The following is a 24333-nucleotide window of genomic DNA, read 5'->3' on the forward strand; positions in this document are numbered from 1 at the left end:
CACTATATTACCATTACTTCTTACTTCACTGTCACATCATTACTTCTTTTCACACTACCACATCGTTAATTCTCACCAAACTGCCACATAATTACTACTTACCAAACTGCCACATCATTACTTCTTACCACACTGCCACATCTTTACTTATTACAATACTGTTACATCATTACTTCTTACCACACTGTCTTACCAGTATTCTTACCACACTGTATCACCAATAGTTCTTGCCACACTGCCACATCATTACTTTTTACAACACTCCCACATTATTACTTGTTACCAAACTACCATATCATTAATTCTTAGCAAACTGTCACATCATTGCTTCTCACCACACTTTCGCATTATTACTACTAACCCCTACTACCTCATCATTACTTCTTACGACATTGCCACATAATTACTTCTTACCACACTGCCACGGCTACATCATTCATTCTTCACACACTACATATTGTTGCTTCTTATCAACTGCCACATCATTACCTCTTACAACACTGCCACATCATTATTTCTTACCACACTACCACATCATTACTTCTGTTCCACACGGCTACATAATTACCTCTTACCATACTCCCACATCTTTAATTCCTACCAAACTGCCACATAATCAATTCTTACCACACTGCTACATCTGCACTTCTTACCACACTACCACATCGTGAATTCTTACCACACTACCACATCATTACTACATACTACACAGCCACATCATTACTTCTTACTAAACTGCCACATCATTACTTCTTACCACACTGGCACATCATTCTTAGTTACCACACAGCCACATCTTTACTTCTTACCACACTGCCACATCTTTACTTCTTACTGCACTGCTACATCATTCCTTCTCACCACACTTCCACATTATTACTACTTACCTCACTACCACATCCTTACTTCTTATGACACTGCTACATCATAACTTCTTACCACATGGCCTCGTAATTACTTCTTACCATACTGCCATATCTGCACTTCTTATCACACTGCCACGTTGTTACTTTTACTACACTGCCATATCATTACTTCTTACCACACTACCACATTATTACTTCAACAAGTTCATAATGATGTGACAAATTATTTGTACTTTAGGTGAATGTTATAAATGCATCATTTATTAAATGTCTTATAGATTTATATGTATATGTATTTAGGTGTGCATATGCATGCACACACGCACATGCACACACGCACATGCACACACGCACATGCACACACACACACACACACACACACACACACACACACACACACACACACACACACACACACACACACACACACACACACACACTAAAAGAGATATTTTCTGAATTTATATTCCAGGCAAAAATTGGCTGTTGAAAATTATTTCTCCTGAAGAACATGAACGAAATTTCACTGTAGAAATAATTCAAGACAAGTTATCTTCCTTCTCCAGAGACTTGTCATGGAATCATCTAACTATATATGGAGCTAGATATATCAGATATTTTAATCTGAAGACATATGAAGAGGGTGAAATCACAAGTCTGAAACTCCATTTCGTTGGTAAATCTCTGAAAATCAATGAAGTAAATATATTTTCTTAACCTATTTTAAAATATCTAAAGATGACTGAGAGGCAGATTGCATGTTTTAAGGGAGTAAATTTGGTACTTCAAAATGGCTGAGCCCACACTCTCAGTGGAACCAAGTTTACTCCTCATTCTTTTCTAAAACATACTTATAATGATGGATAGCCCTAGACCTGTCCCCCACTACACACATTCTCCTTTCAGTTCTGATCCTCCTATCTTCTCAACCTTATAACTAACCCTTCTCTTCTTCCCTGTTCCCTGCCTCATTTCCTTCATCCTCCCCTCCAACTTACCATCCCTGATCTCTGGTGGTGGCGGTGGTGGTGGTGGTGGTGGTGGTGATGATTATGATCATGATGATCATGATGATCACTATCTTCATGTCAGTGTAATCAACTAAACCCCTCCCTCACAAAGTGTTACCCTACCACCTGAATAACTGAAAATTCATCACCAATGTCGCTTACTTCTTTCTGGTCTATTCCACTACAGTGCATATAGGTATCCCATATGATACATCTTACAGCTGAAAGTTGTGAGAGCAAAGTAAATTGTTGATTGTTCTACTGAGCCTCAGTACTAAATCCACATCCACTCTTTTAATTAATAGGGAAAATGTTAATAACCCCTTGATAGCTACATCTGGTTAGGAGAAAAGTCAATCAGTGGAATCTATTCATCAAGCTTTTGTGATATGAATATTATTGGCTATTTGATTGATTGAGTGATTGATTGATTGATTTGGAGGGAAGTGGGATGGAAAATATTTAAAGTGTCTCCCCTACAGAATGTTGACACCAATAGAGAATGCAAGGACAAACAACATCAACACCTTGACAAGAAACTGAAGAAAATCATAATGAGTGTTCAATCAGGTGAGTTATATTAATGAAATTTCAAATCTATCATTTCAGGTAAATTTGATCAACAATTTCACAGAGTATAAATTCAAAACAAATGAAGGAAACAAAACTCAGGATAACTTGGTGACAGAATTTATCCGAACAATAAAAGGTATTTGGTGTACTGAAATTGTTTTATTTAACCCTTTGGCATTTTAACTGGTCATATCCAGCCAAAATATTCTACCTGTTTTATGTTCAAACTGGCCAGATTTGACCTCACACATAACCTTACAATGTCATTCTAACGATAAATAGTCTCCTCATCAAAATCTTAAAGCTACAAGATATTGCATGGTTAATTCAAAACAATGTGAATAACAAAAACATTACTTTTAACAGAATAATGTGAATGTTAAAGGGTTAAATATTGTTTGTTTTAAATGTCAGACATCAACATCATTATAAAGAGGCACATCTATGCATATACAGACAAATACAGTCACATACATACACACCTATTCCCATTACGTATATACAAACATAAGCTGGTTGGGTGGATAATGTAGTAAACAATCAAAATGAATCTGTGATTTTTAACTGTATGTCTATTAAATATCTTTCTATCCACCCGCCGGTTGAAAAGCCTTTATCAACAAACATCTGAAGACTCAGACATGTCCTGGATGCACATGAAGAAATAAATCTAAATATCCTTTAGGGCAGGCAGGCAATATATCATCAGTTGCTTATGAAGTGCAGGTATCAGCAAACTATGGCAATGGCTGGACAGAGGCTAAGTGTTATATTGAATCAGAGGAAGGAAAATTTAAATCCAAATACAAAAACTATCTTTCAGAATTTAGACATGCAACAACCACCTTGGCATTAGTCTAGAAGCTTCAGGATTAGAACATCAGCTACAACATCAAATGGAAGAGCCTTTCTAAGACCAGACATTATGTTAACAGGTCAAAAATATATTTCATATGCTCGCCTGAATAACTGTATCTTTTTTTTTAAAAAAAGCTCCAATGACAGTAAATACCAAAAGTGAGAATGTTTCTTCATATCTGCATTTTACAAGGTACTTCTTAGTAGAAATTAAGGATAAACCAATTGGCACATAATAAACCATTGTAGTGTTAGTACGTGTAATTCTGATACTCATAAGACATTGGCTATAATTACAGTAAAGTTAATTATTTCCCTGTGTTTCTCTGTTTTTTTCTAAATGTCTGTGCTCATTTAAACATCAATTCCACCAAACACAGTTGCTAAGCCATCTTGTTGCTTTTAACAGCTTCATAAATGGTAAAACATGAATATTTCAACCAAGAAATCCTGAGTAGCTGTAGTGCAGTCCCTGAGGCTTATCATATTTGCTATAAGATACACACACACACACACACACACACACATATACATATATATATACATATATGACACAAGAAAAGCGCCATCTGAACATGGTCGATGCCAGGTCCACCTGACTAACTCCTGTGCCAGTGGCACGTAAAAAGCACCATTCATATGAGGCTGATGCTAGTACCCACTGACTGGCTTTCATGACAGTGGCACGTAAAAAGCTGATGCCAGTACCCCCAACTGGCCCCCATGCCGATGGCACATAAAAAGCAACATCCGAACGTGATCGATATCAAGCCCGCCTGACTGGCTCCTGTGCTAGTGGCACATAAAAAGCACCCACTACATTCTCAGAGTGGCTGGCATTAGGAAGGGCATCCAGCTGTAGAAACATTGTCAGATCAGATTGGAGCCTGGTGCAGCTGCTGGCTCTCCAAACCTCAGTCAAACCATCCAACCCATGCCAGCATGGAAAACGGACGTTAAACGACGACGATGATGATGATGATGATATATATATATATAATCATATAAAATATGTTCATCTGCCAGAGAGACAAGGACCATCCAATCATCCTTGAAATGACTGATGACTTGAATGGTGACTTGGTTTAAAATGAAGAAGAGCTGAACATCATTATCTTCACTCTCTCATCCATGACCATCTTCAGTCCAGTGGGGATTGAAACTGATGCTGTGGATGACCAAGATGTCTTAGTTGCCCATCCTCCTCTTTGCATTTCACAATATGTTGTTGCAGGCACCTTCTCTGTTGAACCATGACATTTTCTTCTTCAGAGTCCACTGGATCCTGTCTTCAATGGTATAGATAAGAAAGCTCTAACATACTTAATTAATTGATAGTTGAAATCCTAAATGGGTGCTACTATTCTGGGTCAAAGCAGACCAAGGAACAGTAGTGGCTAAGAATTGGTTTCTCAGACAGTACAAAACTGCAGTAGACACAATATCTTCAATCAACAACATCGCAATCCTGGATACTCTGCAACATCTGCAATAATAATAATCATAAACTGTAAAGATTGTGCCATAATAATTGGAACATTGAGAACTGTAAGTAAAGATATAGTCAAATGGTTGAAGGAGATAGGAATGGAATGTCCTGTAGAGTGTCTACAAAAAGTTTGCAGCTACAAATGTCAAGCATAAAGGTTGTCTCTATTGTCATCGGAACATTGGATTCACTGCTACCCAACCTGAAGAAACATCTGGAAACTTTAGAAATACCCTACAATCTAGGTGTATCGTAAAAATCAGCATTTCTTGAGACTGCATGCGTATTGTGTAAAGAACTGTCTGTCTGAGGTAATTGTGACTTGACAGACAGCACAAGCACCTGGTACACACAATATCTTCAATCAACCACATCAAGATATTGGATACTGTGTGGTGTCTTAAATAATAATAATGATAATATTTAAGGATTGATGTTACTCTTCCAGAAAGTAAAGAAACAATAAGACGAGTGCAACTATTATCGAATGAACAATATTTTGACACTCTTCTTATTGTTTCTTTACTTTCTGCAGGAGTAACATCAATTCTTTGAATATTACCAAAATGAAGTAGATTGAGATGATTATTTTGAACTTGTGGAAGATACACAAAGTGTCGAAATATTGTTTATTTGATAACAGTCGCACTCTTCTTATTGCTTCTTTAATAATGATAATAATAATAATAATAATGATAATAATAATAATAATAATAATAATCATTGCTTAAAGTCTGTTTTCCATGCTGGCATGGGTTGTATGGTTCGACTGGGGTCTGGGAAGCCAGGAGACTGCACCAGGCCCCAATCTGATCTGGCAGTGTTTCTACAGCTGGATGCCCTTCCTAATGCCAACCACTCCGAGAGTGTATCATCATCATCATCATCATCATCGTCATCATTTAACGTCCACTTTCCATGCTGGCATGGGTTGGATGGTTTGACTGAGGACTGGTGAGCCAGAAAGCTGCACCAGGCTCGATCTGATCTGGCAAAGTTTCTACAGCTGGATGCCCTTCCTAATGCCAACCACTCTGAGAGTGTAGTGGGTGCTTTTACGTGCCACCAGCACAAAGGCCAGTCAGGTGGTTCTGGCAACGACCATGCTCAAAAGGTGTTTTTTTACATGCTACCTGCATGAGAGCCAGTTCGGTGGCACTGGCCAATCAGGTGGTACTGTCTTCGGCCACATCAGCAATTTTGATTTTACTGGGTGCTTTTTATGTGCCACCGACACAGGGGCCAGAGGAGCTGGCATCGACCATGATCGGATGGTGCTTTTTACATGCCACCAGCACAGAAGCCAGTCAAAGCAGCACTGGTATCGACCACGTTCAGGTGGTGCTTTTTACGAGCTACCAGCACAGGGGTCACAACTACAATTTCCATTTGATTTGATTTTGATATTGATGTTGATGTTGATGTACTTGACTCAATAGGTCTCTTCAAGCATGGAATGTTGCCCTACAATCCAAGGTACTTTTGAGTGGGCTGGTTATGCGACACTGGTGTAGGTTACAGCTGTGAACTCACTTTATTTGCCGGGTCTTCTCAGTCACAGCATACTTCCAGAGGTCCTGGTCTTTTGTGATTGCCTCTGTGAGGCCCAATGTTTGAAGGTCATACTTCATCACCTCATCCCATGTCTTCTTCAGTCTCCCTCTAACCCAGATTCCTTCCACTGTTTGGGAGTGGCACTTCACACAGCTCCCCTCATCCATCCACAGTACATGACCATACCAGCACAGTCGTCTCCCTTGCATGCCACATCCGATATTTCTTCCGTCTAACATTTCTCTCAGGGCACTTACACTCAGTCATGTGTGCACACTGACATTACACATCCAGCGGATCATGCTAGCTTCATTTCTTTCGAGCCTACACATGTCTTCAGCAGTCACGTGCTGTTGACCTTGATATAGGATCATCATGTTGTGCACATATGGTTGTAATGCGTATGCCTGGTGTACCCTTATCAGACGGGTAGTCATGATGGGTATACTGGGCTTCGTATATTTTACCCCAGTGTCACTTCGATGGCATGCACTGCTCTCTCACTCAATAATGATGATGATGATGATAATAATAATAATAATAATAATAATAATAATAATAATAATAATAATAATAATAATAATAATAATAATAATAATAATAACAATAATAATAATAATAATAATAATAATAATAATAATAATTATAATAATTATAATAATAATAATAATAATAATAATAATAATAATAATAATAATAATAATAATAATACCCTGATTTAGTACCAAGAAGTGGCTCATATGACTTCTGAGTCTAACAGATTGGAAATGCAATCATGTACATATTTTGTCTTGGTATAAAAGATGGGCTACAACAAATATTCTGCTCAATACCACAGATTTGCTTGTCAGTTGTTTGACCTTAACCAGTTGATCATGTCCCTTAATGGCTGACAATATGCACATCTCTGATCACAAGCAAGAGTAGTGGGGGAGCATCATAGCCATGTGTTGAGAGGAATTCTTTGGGGTTCGAATTATTCACTTTTGGAAGTACGAATGTTTTGTTCATCATCCTTAACCAAACCATATTTAGAGACCTTTTGAGTGAGATGGGCTACTCAACCTGAAGAAAATTCTAACTGGGCTCCACCTGCAAGATCATGTGCTGTTAATCTTGATATAAGATCACCATATAAGATCACATATCGTTGCAATGCGTGTACCTGGAGTACACTTACCAAACAAGTAGTCATGATGGGTGGACTGAGCTTTGTATATTTGTACCCCGATATCACTTTGGTGGTATACATTACTCTCTCACTCAATAATGATAATAATGATGATGATAATGATGATGACAATGATGATGATGATGATGACGATGATGATGATGATGATGATGATGATGATGATGATGATGACAATGATTTCTTTTATTCACCATCAGAGTGAAGGATGAGGGGGCAATACAAGGATGGACATAAAGTATAGAGGTTTACATATAATGAAATGATTAAAAAGGGAGAAAAGTATACACAATATACAATAAAACAAAGAAGTGAAGAGTACATAGTACACAACAGTTAAAGGAAAGAAGTAAAATTAAAAGTTGAAAGTGATGTGTACTTTCTGATTCAGGAGGACCTCTATGGATAAGCAAGAAACTCCACTGTCCAAGATCTCCCTGAACAACTAGGGAAAGTGTTGTCTCCAATTCCTTTTCTCTAATTCACAGATCTATACTTAGAGCAGTCCCATTCACTCCCATCATTTTCACAACTTCCCCACCCCTTTCAATAAATTTACTTGAGGACAGCACCTCCCTATACTGAACAAGTGTGTGCTGAACAGTTTTGTTCTGTGCACACGTCAGACAAGCTCGTCTAATAGCACATCCATGCCTGTAGTGTTTATCTCAAACTCATAGCCACTCCAGTAGTACTGGCAAGCCAAGGGCTTGTGGAAATTATCCATAGTAGTCCTTGTTCAGAAAGTCCCTCTGAACAAACTAGCCAGTTTGTTTCCATCAACATCGAGGGCTTCCCCAATGACATTGTTGCATTTCCCCACCACTAATCCTCTGTATATTGCTAAAGGGGAACATCCACCTATCACATTGCCCAACTGGTAAAGGACTGTCAGCATCTGACATCCCTCTAAGTGCCAGGTGCCCAGCCTCAGTTTGGATAAAGGAAATTGCCCTTGGCCAACTGTTGCTCTTCAATCTGCAGACACATGCTCAGAGTAGGGTCATTCACTTCCATTATTTCCACAGTCACTCATCTTTTCACAAGTTCACTGGGAGATAGCACTCCCCTCTCTACCCTTGCTTTCCTTTCCAAGCGGAACTTGAAAAAGTTAATGAGAGCTTGACTGAAGAGGACAGTGTCTTTCCTCAACCCTTTGAGCGTCATCCATCGCACAAACTCATTTGCCATAGCCTCTAGACAGAGAAATACTGCCTGCTCTGTTTTGTTTAAGGCAGGTAGTGAGGCTATCTTCATGTTGGACTCAGCTGATAATCAGATCTTTCCTACATGTGATAAACAGCTGCTCAACATTACTTCACAAGTCAGCAATACTCAAACTATGCATGAGTGCATACAGTATGGCTTTGTCAATCTGCACACAACTCAGATAGTCCTGTCTAACAGCAGTTACCTTGAACTGACAATGCTCCTCAGTAACACTGCCAGGCCAGGGATTTCTGGAAATCATTCATGGTAATTCCTAGCACAAAAGTCCACTGAAACAGACCAGCTTGTTCTTCCCAATCAACAATATAATAATATTATACATGCACACACACACACACACACAAATATTGAGATAGATAGCTAGATAGACAGACACAGACAGACAGACAGACAGACACCAGTGTGTGTGTGTGTGTGTTGGTAAGAGAAAGGTTATCTGGCCTTAGGAGATCTGCTTCAACAATAATGTGGACATCAAAATAATGATGATGATATTAGCTATCTATTCATCATTTCATGTTGTCATCAGCTATTTCTTCCGTCCAAGAATTTCTTCCTGACTGAATGATTCCTCTAAATTGATGATATTGATGACTGAGATTGACAATCCCCACAAAAAACTGGATTGGACTTCTCAGATCAATAATAATGTTTGTGTATTTCAGAGATATTTTGTCAGTTTTTAATTAAAATTTATTCCTTACTTTTTAGAGAAACAAGAGAAACGTGAGAAAATACATTCTAATGAATCAAATCTCATCATGAAAATAGGTAATTGTTTTTCTTTATACATCATCTTATTATTTTTCTTTATAATTTTTTCATTCTGAAACTGCATGTTTTCAAGTTCAGTCCCTCTACATGCTATCTTGGACAAATGTTGTCATCAATATCCTGGGGCTGAAGATCCAGTGCCTCTGAGTGAATTTGAAATTATTATCTGAGTATCACTGGAATGGTACCCACTCAATGTCATGTATTGAAAATAGGGGTCATGTTCTGTCCTGGTTTGTTAGTTATGGATACCAGTTAATCCTCCTCAAACATGATTTTATAATTGGGAGTGAATTTTTTGTATGAGTTTAACCCTTTTTGTTACCATATTTCTATTCAAATACTCTACATTAGTTTTAATTAACTTTGAAAATAAATTTGCCATTATTAAGCTGGTATTTGGCAGTTTAAAAACTGCAGCTGAATGAAAAATAGGGAGTAAAATGAGGTTAACAAGTTTAACACATTAACTCCCCCACCCCAAAATATTTAATTAACTCTTAAAATCATATTGAAAATTTTCCAAGACAAAAGCCCAGTCTTGTAATAATTATGTGACAAAACAAAACTGAATGATAGAAGGGATTAGAGCTTTTTTCCCTTATATTAGACACTTCTCTACTGCCCTCCAAATAAACATAAACAAGGTTTACTTGTGGTGTTGGATTATAGTACCAGAAGTTAAGAGTTAAAATTACACTCATGATGGAAAGGAAAATCCTTAGCATTAATGATAATCCTTGTTAAAAAGAGGAGTGACAACTTCAACATTCAAACAATTGGAATTATGCAGTAGGGAGAGTGTGGGGTTTGATAAGAACGAATACCAGTATATTTTATTGAAGAGGTTTAATAAGACCAAAACATAGCTCGCCCTATGTCTCCATTCAATTTTTTATTGATTTCCATCTTGAAATTGCCTCTCTTGATTTTGACAGCAATTATCACCACAGCTAATTAATTTTCTTTTAATTACTTTTGTAATTTTGAATGATGACAAATTTATTTTTGATTATTACATTAGGTATATTAGCTGCTACTTAAGTATACATAAAATATTGCTTGATTGAGCATCCTATTGTTTTCTTCTTTAGTTGTTGGCCTCTTTGGAGTCATCATATTATTCTTGATCATCATCATCATCATACTCATTGCCAGGTAAAACTCTTATATTATTATTCTTTACTCTCATTTTATTTCATTCTTGTGTTTGCATGCGTGTGTGTGTGTGTGTGTGTGTGTGTGTGTGTGTGCATGCGTGCATGCATGTATGTGCGTGCATGTGTATAGTTATGCTTGTATTTATCTGTATGTATGTATGTTTTCTTCATAGATAGTGAGTAGAACATTACCAGAGTGTGTGTGTGTGCATGTGCGTGTGTGTGTGTGTAAAACATACAGACATGACCATATGTTTAAGAAGTTTGCATTTGAGTTCACTTCTACTCTATGTAGCATGGGCAAGCATCATCTGCTTTAACCCTGGGCTGCCTAAAACCTGATGAATGGATCTGGTAGAAAAACTGAGATACCCATCATATATATGTTTTTGTACATGTCAATGTATGAACACTCCATTTTGTTTAACATTTAGTTTTTAACAATTACTGTAATTAGGAAGGAAAGAATAAATGAAAATGATTTTGATTTTTAATTTTTAATTTTATTAAAGGATAATTTAAATGTTTTCAGCGATATATAGACACATTTCCGGATTATAACTTCATTATCATAGTTTGAAGGCTAATTCTGAATAACCCCAACCCTAACCCTATTAAATGGAGACATACATACATGCATGCATACATATATACATATGCACACATGCACACACACACACACACACACACACACACTTATGCTAATATATATTCATTCATACAAATGTGTGTATGCACATGCATATGGCTAGAAGTGGCAGAGATCAAGAGAGATGGGGAGTTATATTTTCATCCAATTATATATATATATATCATTCAATGTACACAGTATAAAGATGAGAACTACTAAAGATTGCATGAAGACACAAGGCACGTTATGAAAACATGCTTTGTGTCTTCAAACAATCTTTGGGCTTTGGGCACATACTCTGTTCCATTTAAAAATTAGAGTGCTAATACATGGTAAATCACAAGAATAAAAATGAGAATGTTGCTGCAAAAAGTGGATTAGTGAATATAAGCAGAAAAAAAATCTTGAGCTTAGAGCCTGAAGATTGGTTGCAGACACAAAGTACCTTATAAAAACCGACCTAGACATGTGTCTTTACAAGACTATTAGCACCTCTCATCTTTATACTGTGTATATTAAATGATATTTGTCTCTCACTGGAATAATTTCTTGTTGATCTTACCTTAATCCATTTCTCACATGCACGCACGCACGCACACACACACACACACACACACACACACACACATATATATATACATATATAGTAAATCCCAAAAAGAACAAACACAAAAACACAACATAAGGACAAGGTGCATGTAATGTATTAGCAGACACTCAGGGAAGGAAAGAAAGATGGTTTAACATTTCAAGCAGATGCTCTTCTTCAGAAATAGAGAAAAGTCCAATAGAAGGGAAGACGGACGAAGAAATTTGCCAACGATTCACATGTAGTTACATTTTGAAATGACCAGAAGGGAATGGGTGAAGAAAAAATTATTTCTAAGACAAGAGAGTGTAAGAGAAGGAGGTATGTGTGGGTATGTGCATGCCTCCAAGTCTGTATGTGTAATAGCACGTTTGTGTGCATATGTGTGTGTGTGTGTGTGGTTTTAGCTGTTTATATGTGTATGTGTGAGTGAACTTTGTGTCGCTTAATGTTGTAGAAAGAATTAAGTAGCAAGAGTGGCAGTCTTTTGTGTAGTTGTGTGTCTCTTCACATGCATGTAGGAGAATGGTCAATAGAAAGGTGTTTAACTGGTAGTTTGAAGTATGTGTGTGTGTGTGTACGTGTGTGCATGTATGTATATGTTGTGTGTGCGTGTGTTTTGTATATAATGTGTGCTTGCGTATGTGTGTATGTGCGTGCGTATGTGTGTATGTGTGTGTATGTATGTGTGTATGTGGGGGGGTGTCTGTGGAGTATATGTGCATTCCTCTATGTGTGTGTGTGTGTGTGTGTGTGTGTGCACGAAACAGTTTGGCTGCTTGTTTCTCAGGAGACTGTCAGAATGATGTAAATACCTCTGATGACAACCCAATAAGGTTCGTAAATCAATTAACGTTGTTTCAGTCTGTGTAGAAATGACTAAAATCTGCCATTTATAATTATACCATATGTTATATATATATATATATATATATATATATATATATAAAGCAGATGTACACAAAGTACAATCATTACTAGAAATAGCAGCCAGTAAGTTTATGGCACTATGTAGAGCTTCACTGAATATTTACAGGCAGAGATGTGTGCAGGTGGTGGATATAGGAAAATTCTGTCTTAGCTCTACGGAGACCATTTGAGGAATAAAGGATAACTCAATACTGCAGTTTCAAACCCTTCAGATCACATGTGTGAGCGCAAATCCAATTCATAGCACCATAAACTTACCGGCTGCTATTTCTAGCAATGATTGTACACCTACTTTATTTATAATTCTAGCGATGTGGTGCTTTATTTTTGCTGGATATTAATGTTATTTCAATAATATCTATATTTTCCTGTGTATACATACATACATATAGTTGAAATCTATAGAAAAACAAAAGACAGGTGTATGAACAGCAAGGAAGTGTATTAGTTTGACACTTGAGAAAATAAAAAAGTCTTTTATGTTTCGAGCTTATGTTCTTCAACAGAAAGTAATAAGAGAAATAAACAGAAAGAGAATGAAAAAAAAACTTGCAGATTTCAGTGATCCAGCATGGCACACATACATACATATATGTATAAATACATATATTTATATATATACAACACATACATATATACCTACATACATACATACATACATACATACATACATACATACACACATGTGTGTGTGCATGTGTGTGTAGTAGAATCTCATAGTGCAAGTGCACCACTGTATGAGTAATTTGCTGTACAAGCAGACACTCCAGTGAATTTTTGTCTTGAAGTACAAGTTGAAATCCACAGTATGAGTGAGTTTCATACAAGCAACCACTAGTTGGCACTGAGCTTGCACACACCCTCCCAACAAGTGTAGCCTCCACTTGCTCAGTTCACATGTTCATCTCATTGTGACGGCAACCCTGTTGTGTTTTTCCCAGTGTTTTTTTTTTTTTAGTTTTGTGCACTTCTTCCGTGCATAATCCATAAATGTGAGTTATTTTTAACTAACCACAAGGGTCTTACACAAAGGGAACAGCACAAGGGCAAACAAAACACAAAATTGGGGGAAAAAAATAAACCGATGAAAAAGAAATGAAAAAAATGGAAGATGGAATGATGGCAACTCGAAACCCACACTCCGAGTACCCTCATTGAACTCTTTTATAGTGAATTTTGGATGAGACAGTTCTCATTTGAACAAATCATGTGACCGTACCATATCTTTTAGTCCAGCTGTTTCCACTTCTTCCTCCAAATCACAGTCTTTCTTCCCAAACACCTCTTTAAATTCTTGAATGTGCTCACTGTCAACGAGCACCCCCTCATATGAGGGGGTAATCCTCAGAAATGTCACTCTTTATCAGTTTGTTGATATTTTTAAGCTTTTTCACTAAGTTCTTGTTCTCTTTATAATATACCACAAAGGTTTTTTTTCCCCCACATGGGATGGTGATTGGGAGGTTTGCTATTTATGTACACTGCTTGTTTTTTTGTCAGTACAGGGTCAGTGTTAAGTGGGGTATGTCGAGGGCTGGTGTCTGCAAGGGAAGGGTGGGTTGGGGATAGGACAGGCCTGGGTTGGGGATAGGACAGGCCTGGGTTGGGGATCTTCATCACTGGTATGCATTCTCTTCTGCCACTTTTTGTTTTTCTTCCTGTTAACTGCTGTTCACTCCTCTGTTATTTCCTCTTGCTCCTTTGGTTCATGTATTCCTTCTGACTTTGATGCTTCAATAGGTGGAAGTGTGGTCTTCATTGATATAGGCACTGCAACTTTTGCAGAGCGAGGAGGACACTCAGATGTAATGTGGCCTTTCTGGCCACACTTGAAGCACCTAGGCTTCCTGCCCTCCACCATTACCCTCAGTTTCCTATCGCCCACCACTATGGTTTCTGTGATAGCATTTAAGTCTTCTGGGGTGCCCTGGATGACCATTTCCAGGCCTTGCTCCAGCCAGTTCCTTTCAAGTATTCTCACGGCCTGGAGGATTGTCACCTTCTCTTCCAGGCCCAACACTATCACCGCCACTAACCAGGCAACATCTACCTCTGGTGCTATCTCCTCCACTCTCACCCTGGAAGCCCGTCTTCCAAGGTAGGAAGGTAGGAGGATGATATTGTCCAAAGACAATGAGGCCATGGAGTGTTGCTTGGCCTTTTCCTCTGACGAGAACCTCCCCTCCATTGTGACATATTTGGCATCCCTGGCCAGGTAAGTTATTTCCAGCCAGATGAGTGCCAAAAACTTCTCAATTTCTTTTCTCTCCACAATCTCTACCTTTTTCTTTCTCTTTAAAAATGATTTGAATATCACTGTTTTCCTCTCAGTTTCTTTCGTGACTTCCCTTTTCATTAGGTCCTTGTACATCTTAAACTCCTGCATATTAAAATTTATTCCTTCCTTCTTAACTCTAGTAACATCTTCAAAACCTTTACCACTTTTCAAATTGGTTTCCCCTCCCTTTTTTGCCGGCTCCTTCTCTATATTGATTAAGCATCTCTCCAACTCTTCCTCCGATGAGTCCTTGTCAGACATACTGATATTATCATATTGTATTTTAAATGTTAAGCAACATCTCCCCCTTCAAACAAAGGGGACAACGACGACAGTCACACTTGCACGGGAAAACAGGGTGTTTTTTAAAAATACAATAACAGTTCAAGAATGTAATGCACATAAAACAACAAGCAACTTAGTAATTCTCCTGAAGCACTATGTCCAACTCGAAAGTGAAGAGAATGAATCTCAAGTAGTTCACAATTGACACATTTCATGCAACGTTGTAATCCATAAATGCAAGAGAATAAAAATGATTATTTGTTGCTTTTATTATTGTTGAGATAAAACCAGAAGATTCCATTATTAATTTATATTTTATGAAAATGTAGATATGGTTGTGCATTAACTTGGTATAGAGTAAATTAATGTATAATATTTAAAGTCAATTAGCTATATATTAAAAGAGGATAGGTTCAAGTTTCAGGAGTATAAAATCAAAGGACATATTTAATTCACTATATATAATTTTATATATATATATATATATATATACAATAGTAGAATAAGAAATAGAAAGTCCTTGGTACAGTATTATATATTCTTTTACTCTTTTACTTGTTTCAGTCATTTGACTGCAGCCATGATGTATATTGTCTATTGCAGAAATAAGATGTCCAGTAACAAGAAAGTAAGCAAAGATAACATCTCAACTCTTCAAGTCGCTGGTGAATTTAATAACCATCTCTCTACACGAGATACTAATTCAGTTGCTATCAGTGAACCCAGATTGGAATTTTGCTCTCTACAACAAGATTCTCTAGATATATATGAAAACCTGGATGCAAAATCAAACGCAGCATCTTTTGAAGTTGTTGATTGTGATTTATATGCAATGCCAGAGCCAAGAAGACCTGCTCAACCTGCTCAACCTGTTGATAATTTTGATAATCTTGATAATCCGGATATTGAGCAACTTTATACACAGCCTATCAAATATATATGCAGATGAAATTTCCATGTTTAGCAATTTGAGTTTTTTCTTCAAATTTTGCCAGTTTTTGTTTTTTCTTCAGTGATGTCATTATAAAGAATATTTGAGAAATATACTACTTAATGAATAATTTTTAAATAATATATTGAATAACTTGTCATTATTTTTAACTGAAAAGAATTCTAAGAATTAAAAAATTTTTAAAGAAACTATTTGTTTTGTTTTAATTTACTTTGTTATTATTATCATTATTATTATTAAGGATGTGAAGTTGGTGAGCTGGTAGAATTGTTAGCACACTGGACAAAATGCTTAGCAGTATTTCATCTGCTGCTACATTCTGAGTTCAAATTCCACCGAGGTCAATAAATTAAGTACCAGTAAAACACTGGGGTAATCAACTAATCCCCTCCCCACCAAATTTCAGGCCTTGTGCCCATGGTAGAAAGGACTATTAAGGATGCAAGTTGGCAGAATTGTTAGCATATTGGACAAAATGCTTAGTAGCATTTAAGCCTATCTTTATATTCTGAGTCCAAATCCTGACAAGGTCAACTTTACTTTCTAGCCTTTAAGGATCAATGAAATGAGTACCAGTTGAACACTGAGACGAATATATTTTGACTAGACCTGTTCCCCCAGTTTTCAGGCCTTGTACCTATAGAAGAAAGGATTGTCACCTCCACCTTAGCAAAGGCAGAGGTGTTGTTTTCAGTCGTTTTTGTTTGTTTATTTGTCCATGGACAAGATATCACAAGAACCACAGGATGGATTCAGATGAAACTTTCAAGGATGTTTGGCTTTATGACTGGTATGAACTAATTAGATTTTGGGATCAATCTGGTACTGGACAAGGATTTTGGATTACTTGTTATATTTACCTTACTTTATATCGTGTATTATCATCTTATGTTGACTTTCAAGACTTTCTCTGATTATCTCCCTTATATTATATATTATACATTATACATACATATTAACATTTTACAGTTTACTTACATATATATATATATAATTCTATACATCGATCTAAAACAACAGGAATACTAAAGGAAGGCCAGAATTTAAGAGAAGAGTAAACCAAAAGGTCTCATGCTATTCATTTAAAAATTCTGGAGTAGAACTTATTATTATTAATGTTTTTACTACTTTGAAACAATGTTGAATGGTGAATTTGTTAACTTTGGCTTGTACTAGATAAGGATAAACTATTTATTACTGTTACTAAGTTTTCTACAGCTGCTTTGAGATGAATCATCTTTCCAAAAAATAATCTATCAAATCTAATATATAACTCAGAACATTGCTATCCAATATTTTAAAGTTTACAGCATGTTTGAAAAAGAAGACATGCCAACATCCAAATCAAAAAGCTCAGCTCAAAGGCGAGTTCATGGGGCAATTGCACCAGCAGGAGTTGCCTGGGGCTGCAGATAGTCAACATGCCTCAGACAGATGCAGAAAACAACAGCAAAGGGAAAATGAAGAAGCCGAACAGACACAGCAATGACTGGCCCCCATCAGAAGTTAAATGAAAACACAAAGAGAAGCTGAGTCAAATGAGCAAAGAGAACAGTGTCTGGCCTGTGTGAGAAGCTAAATGAAAAGACAGAGAGAGGCTGAATCAAAGAAGCAAACAGACCAGCATCTGACCCGTGTGAGAAGGCAAATTAAAAAATGCAGAGAGGAAGAAACGTCAGAGCAGAAGGAGAAGCGGGTGTCAGAATTGAAAAGGTCAATGCAAGCAAAGCAGCTGGAAATGACCGGAAAGGAACTGATCCCAGAAGAAAGCACACCTAACTTTTTGCATAAAGTTTCTGGAGGACCCGTCTACACCTGCTGCTCTTGTTACTGATTTCATTACTGCAGTTCTGTGGTTCAGTTTAATCGTGTAAAATACTCATGTCATGAAGTCAGTGAAATCATGTCAAAATCAGTAGAGGACATTCATACACATGGGAAGCTGTGGGTGTGCAAAACCTGTCATCTAACACTTAAGAGAAACCAAGTGCCTGCACAGTCATTGCTTAACAGTATGGAGCTGGATAAGATACTGCCAGAACTAGGAGCTTTGAGGCTGCTGGAACTGCACTTGATCATGAAACTTGTGGGGCTGCCCAAGGGTAGACAAAAAGCCATTTATGGCAGCAGCATCAATGTATCACTCAAGCTGTTGTCTGTTGTATCATTGTTGCCAAGATTGCCAGATTTGGCTGAGATCATCCCACTGAAATTCAAGCATAGATTGACATATAAAGGACATTACATGCATGAATATTTGCATCTGAACAAGTTAATGGAGGCACTTTGCTGGCTTCAGGAAAATAATCCCTTGTACAAAGAGATCAAGGTTTGTCATGAACGAGAAAACCGGTTGGAAGAAGATGACATGGATTTGTGGGCTGCCATGAAAAGACCACCAGTAGCGGTAATCCTGGATCACGGGGAAGCAGAAGGTCACAGTGAAAGCCCATCTCCTCTTCCATCAGGAAATGATCACTGGTATGAGAACATCTGGCATGAAGGCACAAATCCAAGATGTCTCTGGAGATGGCAGCTATCTTTTTCACAGACAGACAGACAGACAGGCAGATAGATAGATAGATAGATAGATAGATAGATAGATAGAATGTGATGCTGAAGAATAGAATATAGGGAGGGGTGATGAAGAGGGAATAAATAATCTTGTAAAGGTATGAATAACATATTTTCAAAAAATACAAAAACTTGAAGTAACATATCACAAAATAGGGGAGATACAAGATGTTCTGGCTAAACTTGACTGTTAGTATAAAAATAAATGAATATGCATCCAAAAATAAAAGTATTTTAAAAGACCAAAAAGTATCAATTAGATTATGCCAGGAATATAGCAGTTTACTCAAAGTAGCCACCCCCATCTTCCACCTGGCACATGCATTCCTCACTGTGTACCTGGGAAGATTTTCAAACATTTCCTTGATCTTGGCCACCAACTCAGCCTTGGTATTACAGGCAGAGCAGTTGGTGTCTTTCTCAACTATACCCAACATTGAATTAAGAAGCCAGATATTGAGCTGGTGAAGAGATAGAAGTTCTCCAGCAACAACTTCTGACTCTTTATGAAGCTATGGCAAGAAAATGTACCCTGCTGCCATACACACATATGACCTTCCAGCACAATCTTCTTCTGCCATGATTTGACTACTGTCTCTAGCAGCTTCGTATAGCTGAATGAACTGAGCCTAAGACCCAGTTCAAAAATGTAGGATTGCATGATGTCACACTCCCTTGAAACACATACAAAATTTGTGTTGTTTATGAATATTCTTGATTTATCCTTGGGTTCACAAAAACTGATTTACAAGAGAAAACTCACAATATAATCAGACACCATGAATTGCATTTCGAAAAGTGATGATGTAACTTCTCAATGTTAGGATAAAACATTAGAGTTAACGACTGTGAAACTTCGTGCATAAGAAAATCGTACATTGCATGCTTAATAACCTGATATATACTTTATATTAATGACAACAGAGAGGAAGTAGAGGGGTGCAGTTGATAGTGAGTTAATAGTGACCATAATAATTAATATGTTAAGCCAAGTGCCAAAAATGTTTAATTATATAATAGTACAGTGGCCAAAGTACATCCCAAAAATTGAGTAACAATGTTAAAAATGGTACTGTACTCTGTGTGTATGTATGAATGTGTGTGTGTGTGTGTGTGTATGTATACTTACATATATATTATAAGCCAGGGGCGTGCACTCTCAGGCATGCGCTGCATGTTCTGTGATTTTTTATCCATATCATCGGAAAATTAGATAAAATAGTTACTTTTGTAACAGGTGTTTTCAAAATATTCTGCCTCCCCTTCTCCCTATCTCACTGACTCGAACGTCTGCTTTGAGAAGACCACGTGACACCCCCTCTCTGTCTCTTTGTTAGTGTAGAATTGTTGCTAACCTCGTTCCACTTTCTGACACGAACAATGAGCAATCCCATAATTCCTGAGTAAGCCAACTGAAATGTCGGAATAAACTGGCGGTAAGTTTGAATTTCTTTTTTTATTCAAAACATCTGTTTGCACTATTATATTTTTGGAGTGTTTTGAAAACAAAAAATATTATCTATATTATATTTCTTATTTCAGAAGTAGCTAATTATTATTATTAATATTATTATTATTAAGATGGTGAGCTGGCAGTATTGTTAGCATGCTGGACAAAATACTTAGTATTTCTTCTAGCTCTTTATGTTCTGAGTTCAGATACCATAAAGGTCAACTTTGCCTTTCATACTTTCAGGGTTGATGAAATAAGTACCAGTTAAGCACTGGGGGTCAATGTAATTAACTAGCCTACTCCTCATAAATTTCAGGCCTTTTGCTTATAGTAAAAAGGATTGTTATTATTGGTGTTGTTGTTGTTATTATTAAGGTGGTAAGCTGGCAGAATTGTTAGCATGCCAGCAGTATTTATCCTGATACTACATTCTGAGTTCAAATTCCATGGAGGTTGACTTTGCTTTTCATCCTTTGGGGGTGGATAAATTAAGTACTAGTTATGCATTAGGGTCAATGTAACCCACTATCCCCCTCCGCTAAATTTCAGACCTTGTGCCTATAGTAGAAAGGATTATTATCATTATTATTATTATTATTATTATTACTACTACTACTACTACTACTACTAGTACTGTTAATAAGACTGCAAGTTAGCAGAATCATTAACGTGTTGAACAAAATGCTTAGTGGCATTTCTTCCCAGTTAACATAACTTTGAGTAAATGTAGACCTGATAGAAACATACACACCTGCCTCCTTCATTTAATCACATAAGTCAAAAGTCAAACCAGTGCAACATTACTTGTATTTTGAGTAAAGAATAAATTACTTGTGCATAATATTATTGCATGCTGCACCATAATTCTGCATTGCTATGATAGTACTATGCAATAGTGTTGATGTACTATGACACTATTGCACTCTAATGCAGTTCTAATACTACTGTATCATATCACTGCTGTACTACAGCATTAGTGTACAATAGCGCCTCTGTACTATAGCAGTGTTTACCATAGTATTGTTGTATCATATCACTGCTGCATTGTAATACTACTGTATCTATAGAACAGTTGTATCCACAGCACTACTGTAATATAGCACTATTGTCTATTGTATCATAGTACCTCTATACTATAATAGTGTTCACCATACTGCTGCTGGACCAAAGTGTTATTGCACTATAAAAACTGTATATCATATTACAATACACTATATATTATAGTGTCTTTATACTATATTAGTACTTACCGTAGTGTTCCTGCTGTATTATATCACTGTGCTAAACTTTGACAGATTTGTATCATAGTACTGCTACTGTACCACAGAACTGTTGTACCATAGTGCCTATATACTACAGAACTGCCTACCATAGTGCTGCTGCTGTATGACTGTATGGTTGTTTCACAGAACTACTGCGTCCACATTATTGTTGCTATTGGTCTACTATATAACTTTTTGTTTTGTGAAGGCTTGTCACAAGGTGGTTGGGGTGTTTGGCTCATGAACATAAGGTCATGAGTTTGATTTCCAGCAGCACATTGCATCCTTGAGCAAGACACTTTATTTCACATTGCACTAGTCTACTCAGCTGGTAAAAATAAGTAGTACCTGTATTTCAAAAGACTAGCCTTGTCACATTCTGTGTTACACTGAATCTCCTTGAGAACTATGGTAAGGGTACATATGTCTGTGGAGTGCTCAGTCACTTGAACATTAATTTCAAGAGCAAGTGGTTCCACTGATTGGATCAACTGGCACCCTTGTTGTAATAACCGATGTAATGTCAATATAAAACTGTTTTATTGAGGTATCTTTATAAACAATATTTTGCCCAAAGGATGTTGGCATCATCTTTAAAATTCACCCAAGGCTTGGACCCCATGCAATCTGTCCTCTACAAAACTCATGCTCACATCACAGCACAATACTAAGACTGAACTATTTCACCTCAACCAGCCCTACTTTCTTTAACATCATGCCAAGACACATAAGAGAAAAAAAGATCTCATAACACTCAAATGGTTCCCAGATGAATATCTCCAACAAATTCTAGATAAACTACCTACACACACACACACACACACACACACACACACTTACATAGCTTGGGTATGAAATACAAAATATGTATGTATACATGCTAAATGAGAGAAAGCAAAGTGTGTGGACTTTCAGACAATGAATACTTAAGTATTATAAATATATATTTTATTTTAATAGATCCATCTTACTCAAAGTACAAATGACAGAAAATTAAATTGCCTTCATATCTGCTCAACTTGATTCCTCTTATAGCCATTCTTTACTTCATGGAATTGATCCCCAATAAAGACATCAGAGCCTAAATTTGAATCATTTGAGCACTACTATGCCTCTCTTACACAGAGAATCGCTGAATCTCATCTCTTAACTATGTATATTTTATATATACATGTGCATCATTATTTAAAGCAGTTTGATTCAGCTCCTTTGGAAAACAACAGTCTGGTGGTGGTTGCAATATCCTTTATTGTTCACTTGTTTTGGTCAGTGGACTGTGGCCAAATGGATTGCCCCCCACTCACCACCAGTACTTATTTTATCAGTCTCTTTTGCTGAAATGCTAAGCTACGGGAACATAAACAAACCAATACTGGATGTCAAGTGGTGGTGAGATGAACACAACACAAACACACACACATATATATACATATATATATATATATATATATATATATATATATATATATATATATATATATATATATATATGTATGTATATATAAGATAAGGAACTGATTATATTCTTAAATGCTGGATAATGATAATAATATAGCATCAACAGGATAAACTACCCATATTTTGCAGAAAAATGTGTCAGCAGCCAGCTACAAGAATCGAACTCACAAAATATGGGTAGTTTATCCTGTTCATGGTATATTATTAGCATTCTCCTGCGTTTGAGAATAAAAAATTACTTCCTTAACTTTCAAGACATCTCAATGCTTCTAAAGCAAACTTTGTTTACTTTCATCATAATTTGAATTTGATATATATATATATGTGGTGGTTGTAGTATTGGAAATGGATGTTCGTTGGTGTCTCAAGAATTCAACATATTTCCACAAATCCAAGGCATCTAGTTCAAGGAAAGGCATCCAGCTGTAAAAAAAACCTACAAAAGCAGACACTGGGCCTCAACGTCGTCTCCACACTTGCTCTCATCATATTTTTGTATTATCAGAGTGTTTAGTTTAAGGAAAGGCAACCAGTTGTAGAACACCCAAAGCAAACCTGAGATCTCAAATGCAATCCCTAGTTTCATCTGATCCTGTCAAACTGTCCTACCCATGCCAGCATTGAAGGCAGACATTAAATGAATATAATGATGATGATTCAGTGTGTTCATTTTGTAGATTATGTGTGATGGATTGTGCTGATGTGGCTGTATGGTAAGGAGTTTACTCTCCACTCACATGGTTCAGTCCCACTGCATAGCACTTTCGGCAACTATCTTCTAGTATAGCCCTGGGTCAATGAATGCTATGCGAGAGGATTTGGGATTTGGTAGTCAGAAACTGAAAGAAACCTGTCTTACGGCAAAAAAGAAAATGAAGGGGATACAAAAATGACATACAACAGCCGGTAGAAAAATAACATTAAACAGAATGTTAAAACTGCAATTAATCTGATTAAGGAGAGAGAGAGAGAAAGAGAGAGAGTGTGTCAGTAATCTGCTGTAGAGCATCATCTGCCTTCAATTAGATTAGCCACTACATCAACACTTGGCCAGATACTCCAAGATGACTAACACATGCTAAAGTCACCTGTGGATGTTATCTTCCTTTCTCCCAAGAAGACTAAATTGAATACAGAGCCTGCTTTCTTCTAAGTACAGCGCCAGAAATAACATAGAACAGATGTGTTTCAGTAGTGGAAATTAAAATATAATCACAC

The 24333-nt window shown here is 36.9% G+C and overlaps 1 protein-coding gene across 5 annotated transcripts in view; it reads left to right on the plus strand.

The window, feature by feature from the left end:
• The window catches only part of LOC106873224 (uncharacterized), an 88216-nt gene extending 71660 nt beyond the window's left edge, over positions 1–16556 (plus strand). For 4 of the 5 annotated variants that reach the window (XM_052972214.2, XM_052972215.2, XM_052972216.2 and 1 more), the window contains 5 exons: positions 1339–1565; positions 2486–2585; positions 9481–9540; positions 10638–10701; positions 16020–16556. In XM_052972214.2, coding sequence (XP_052828174.1) covers positions 1339–1565; positions 2486–2585; positions 9481–9540; positions 10638–10701; positions 16020–16365 — 797 coding nt within the window. In that variant the 3' untranslated portion in view covers positions 16366–16556. The remainder of the gene's footprint in view (positions 1–1338; positions 1566–2485; positions 2586–9480; positions 9541–10637; positions 10702–16019) is intronic. The other variant, XM_052972217.2, reaches the window with a different exon arrangement.
• The last annotated feature ends 7777 nt before the right edge of the window (positions 16557–24333 follow it).

Source organism: Octopus bimaculoides, chromosome 12, assembly GCF_046866305.1.
Source record: "Octopus bimaculoides isolate indiv1 chromosome 12, ASM4686630v1, whole genome shotgun sequence".
NCBI lineage: Eukaryota > Metazoa > Mollusca > Cephalopoda > Octopoda > Octopodidae > Octopus > Octopus bimaculoides.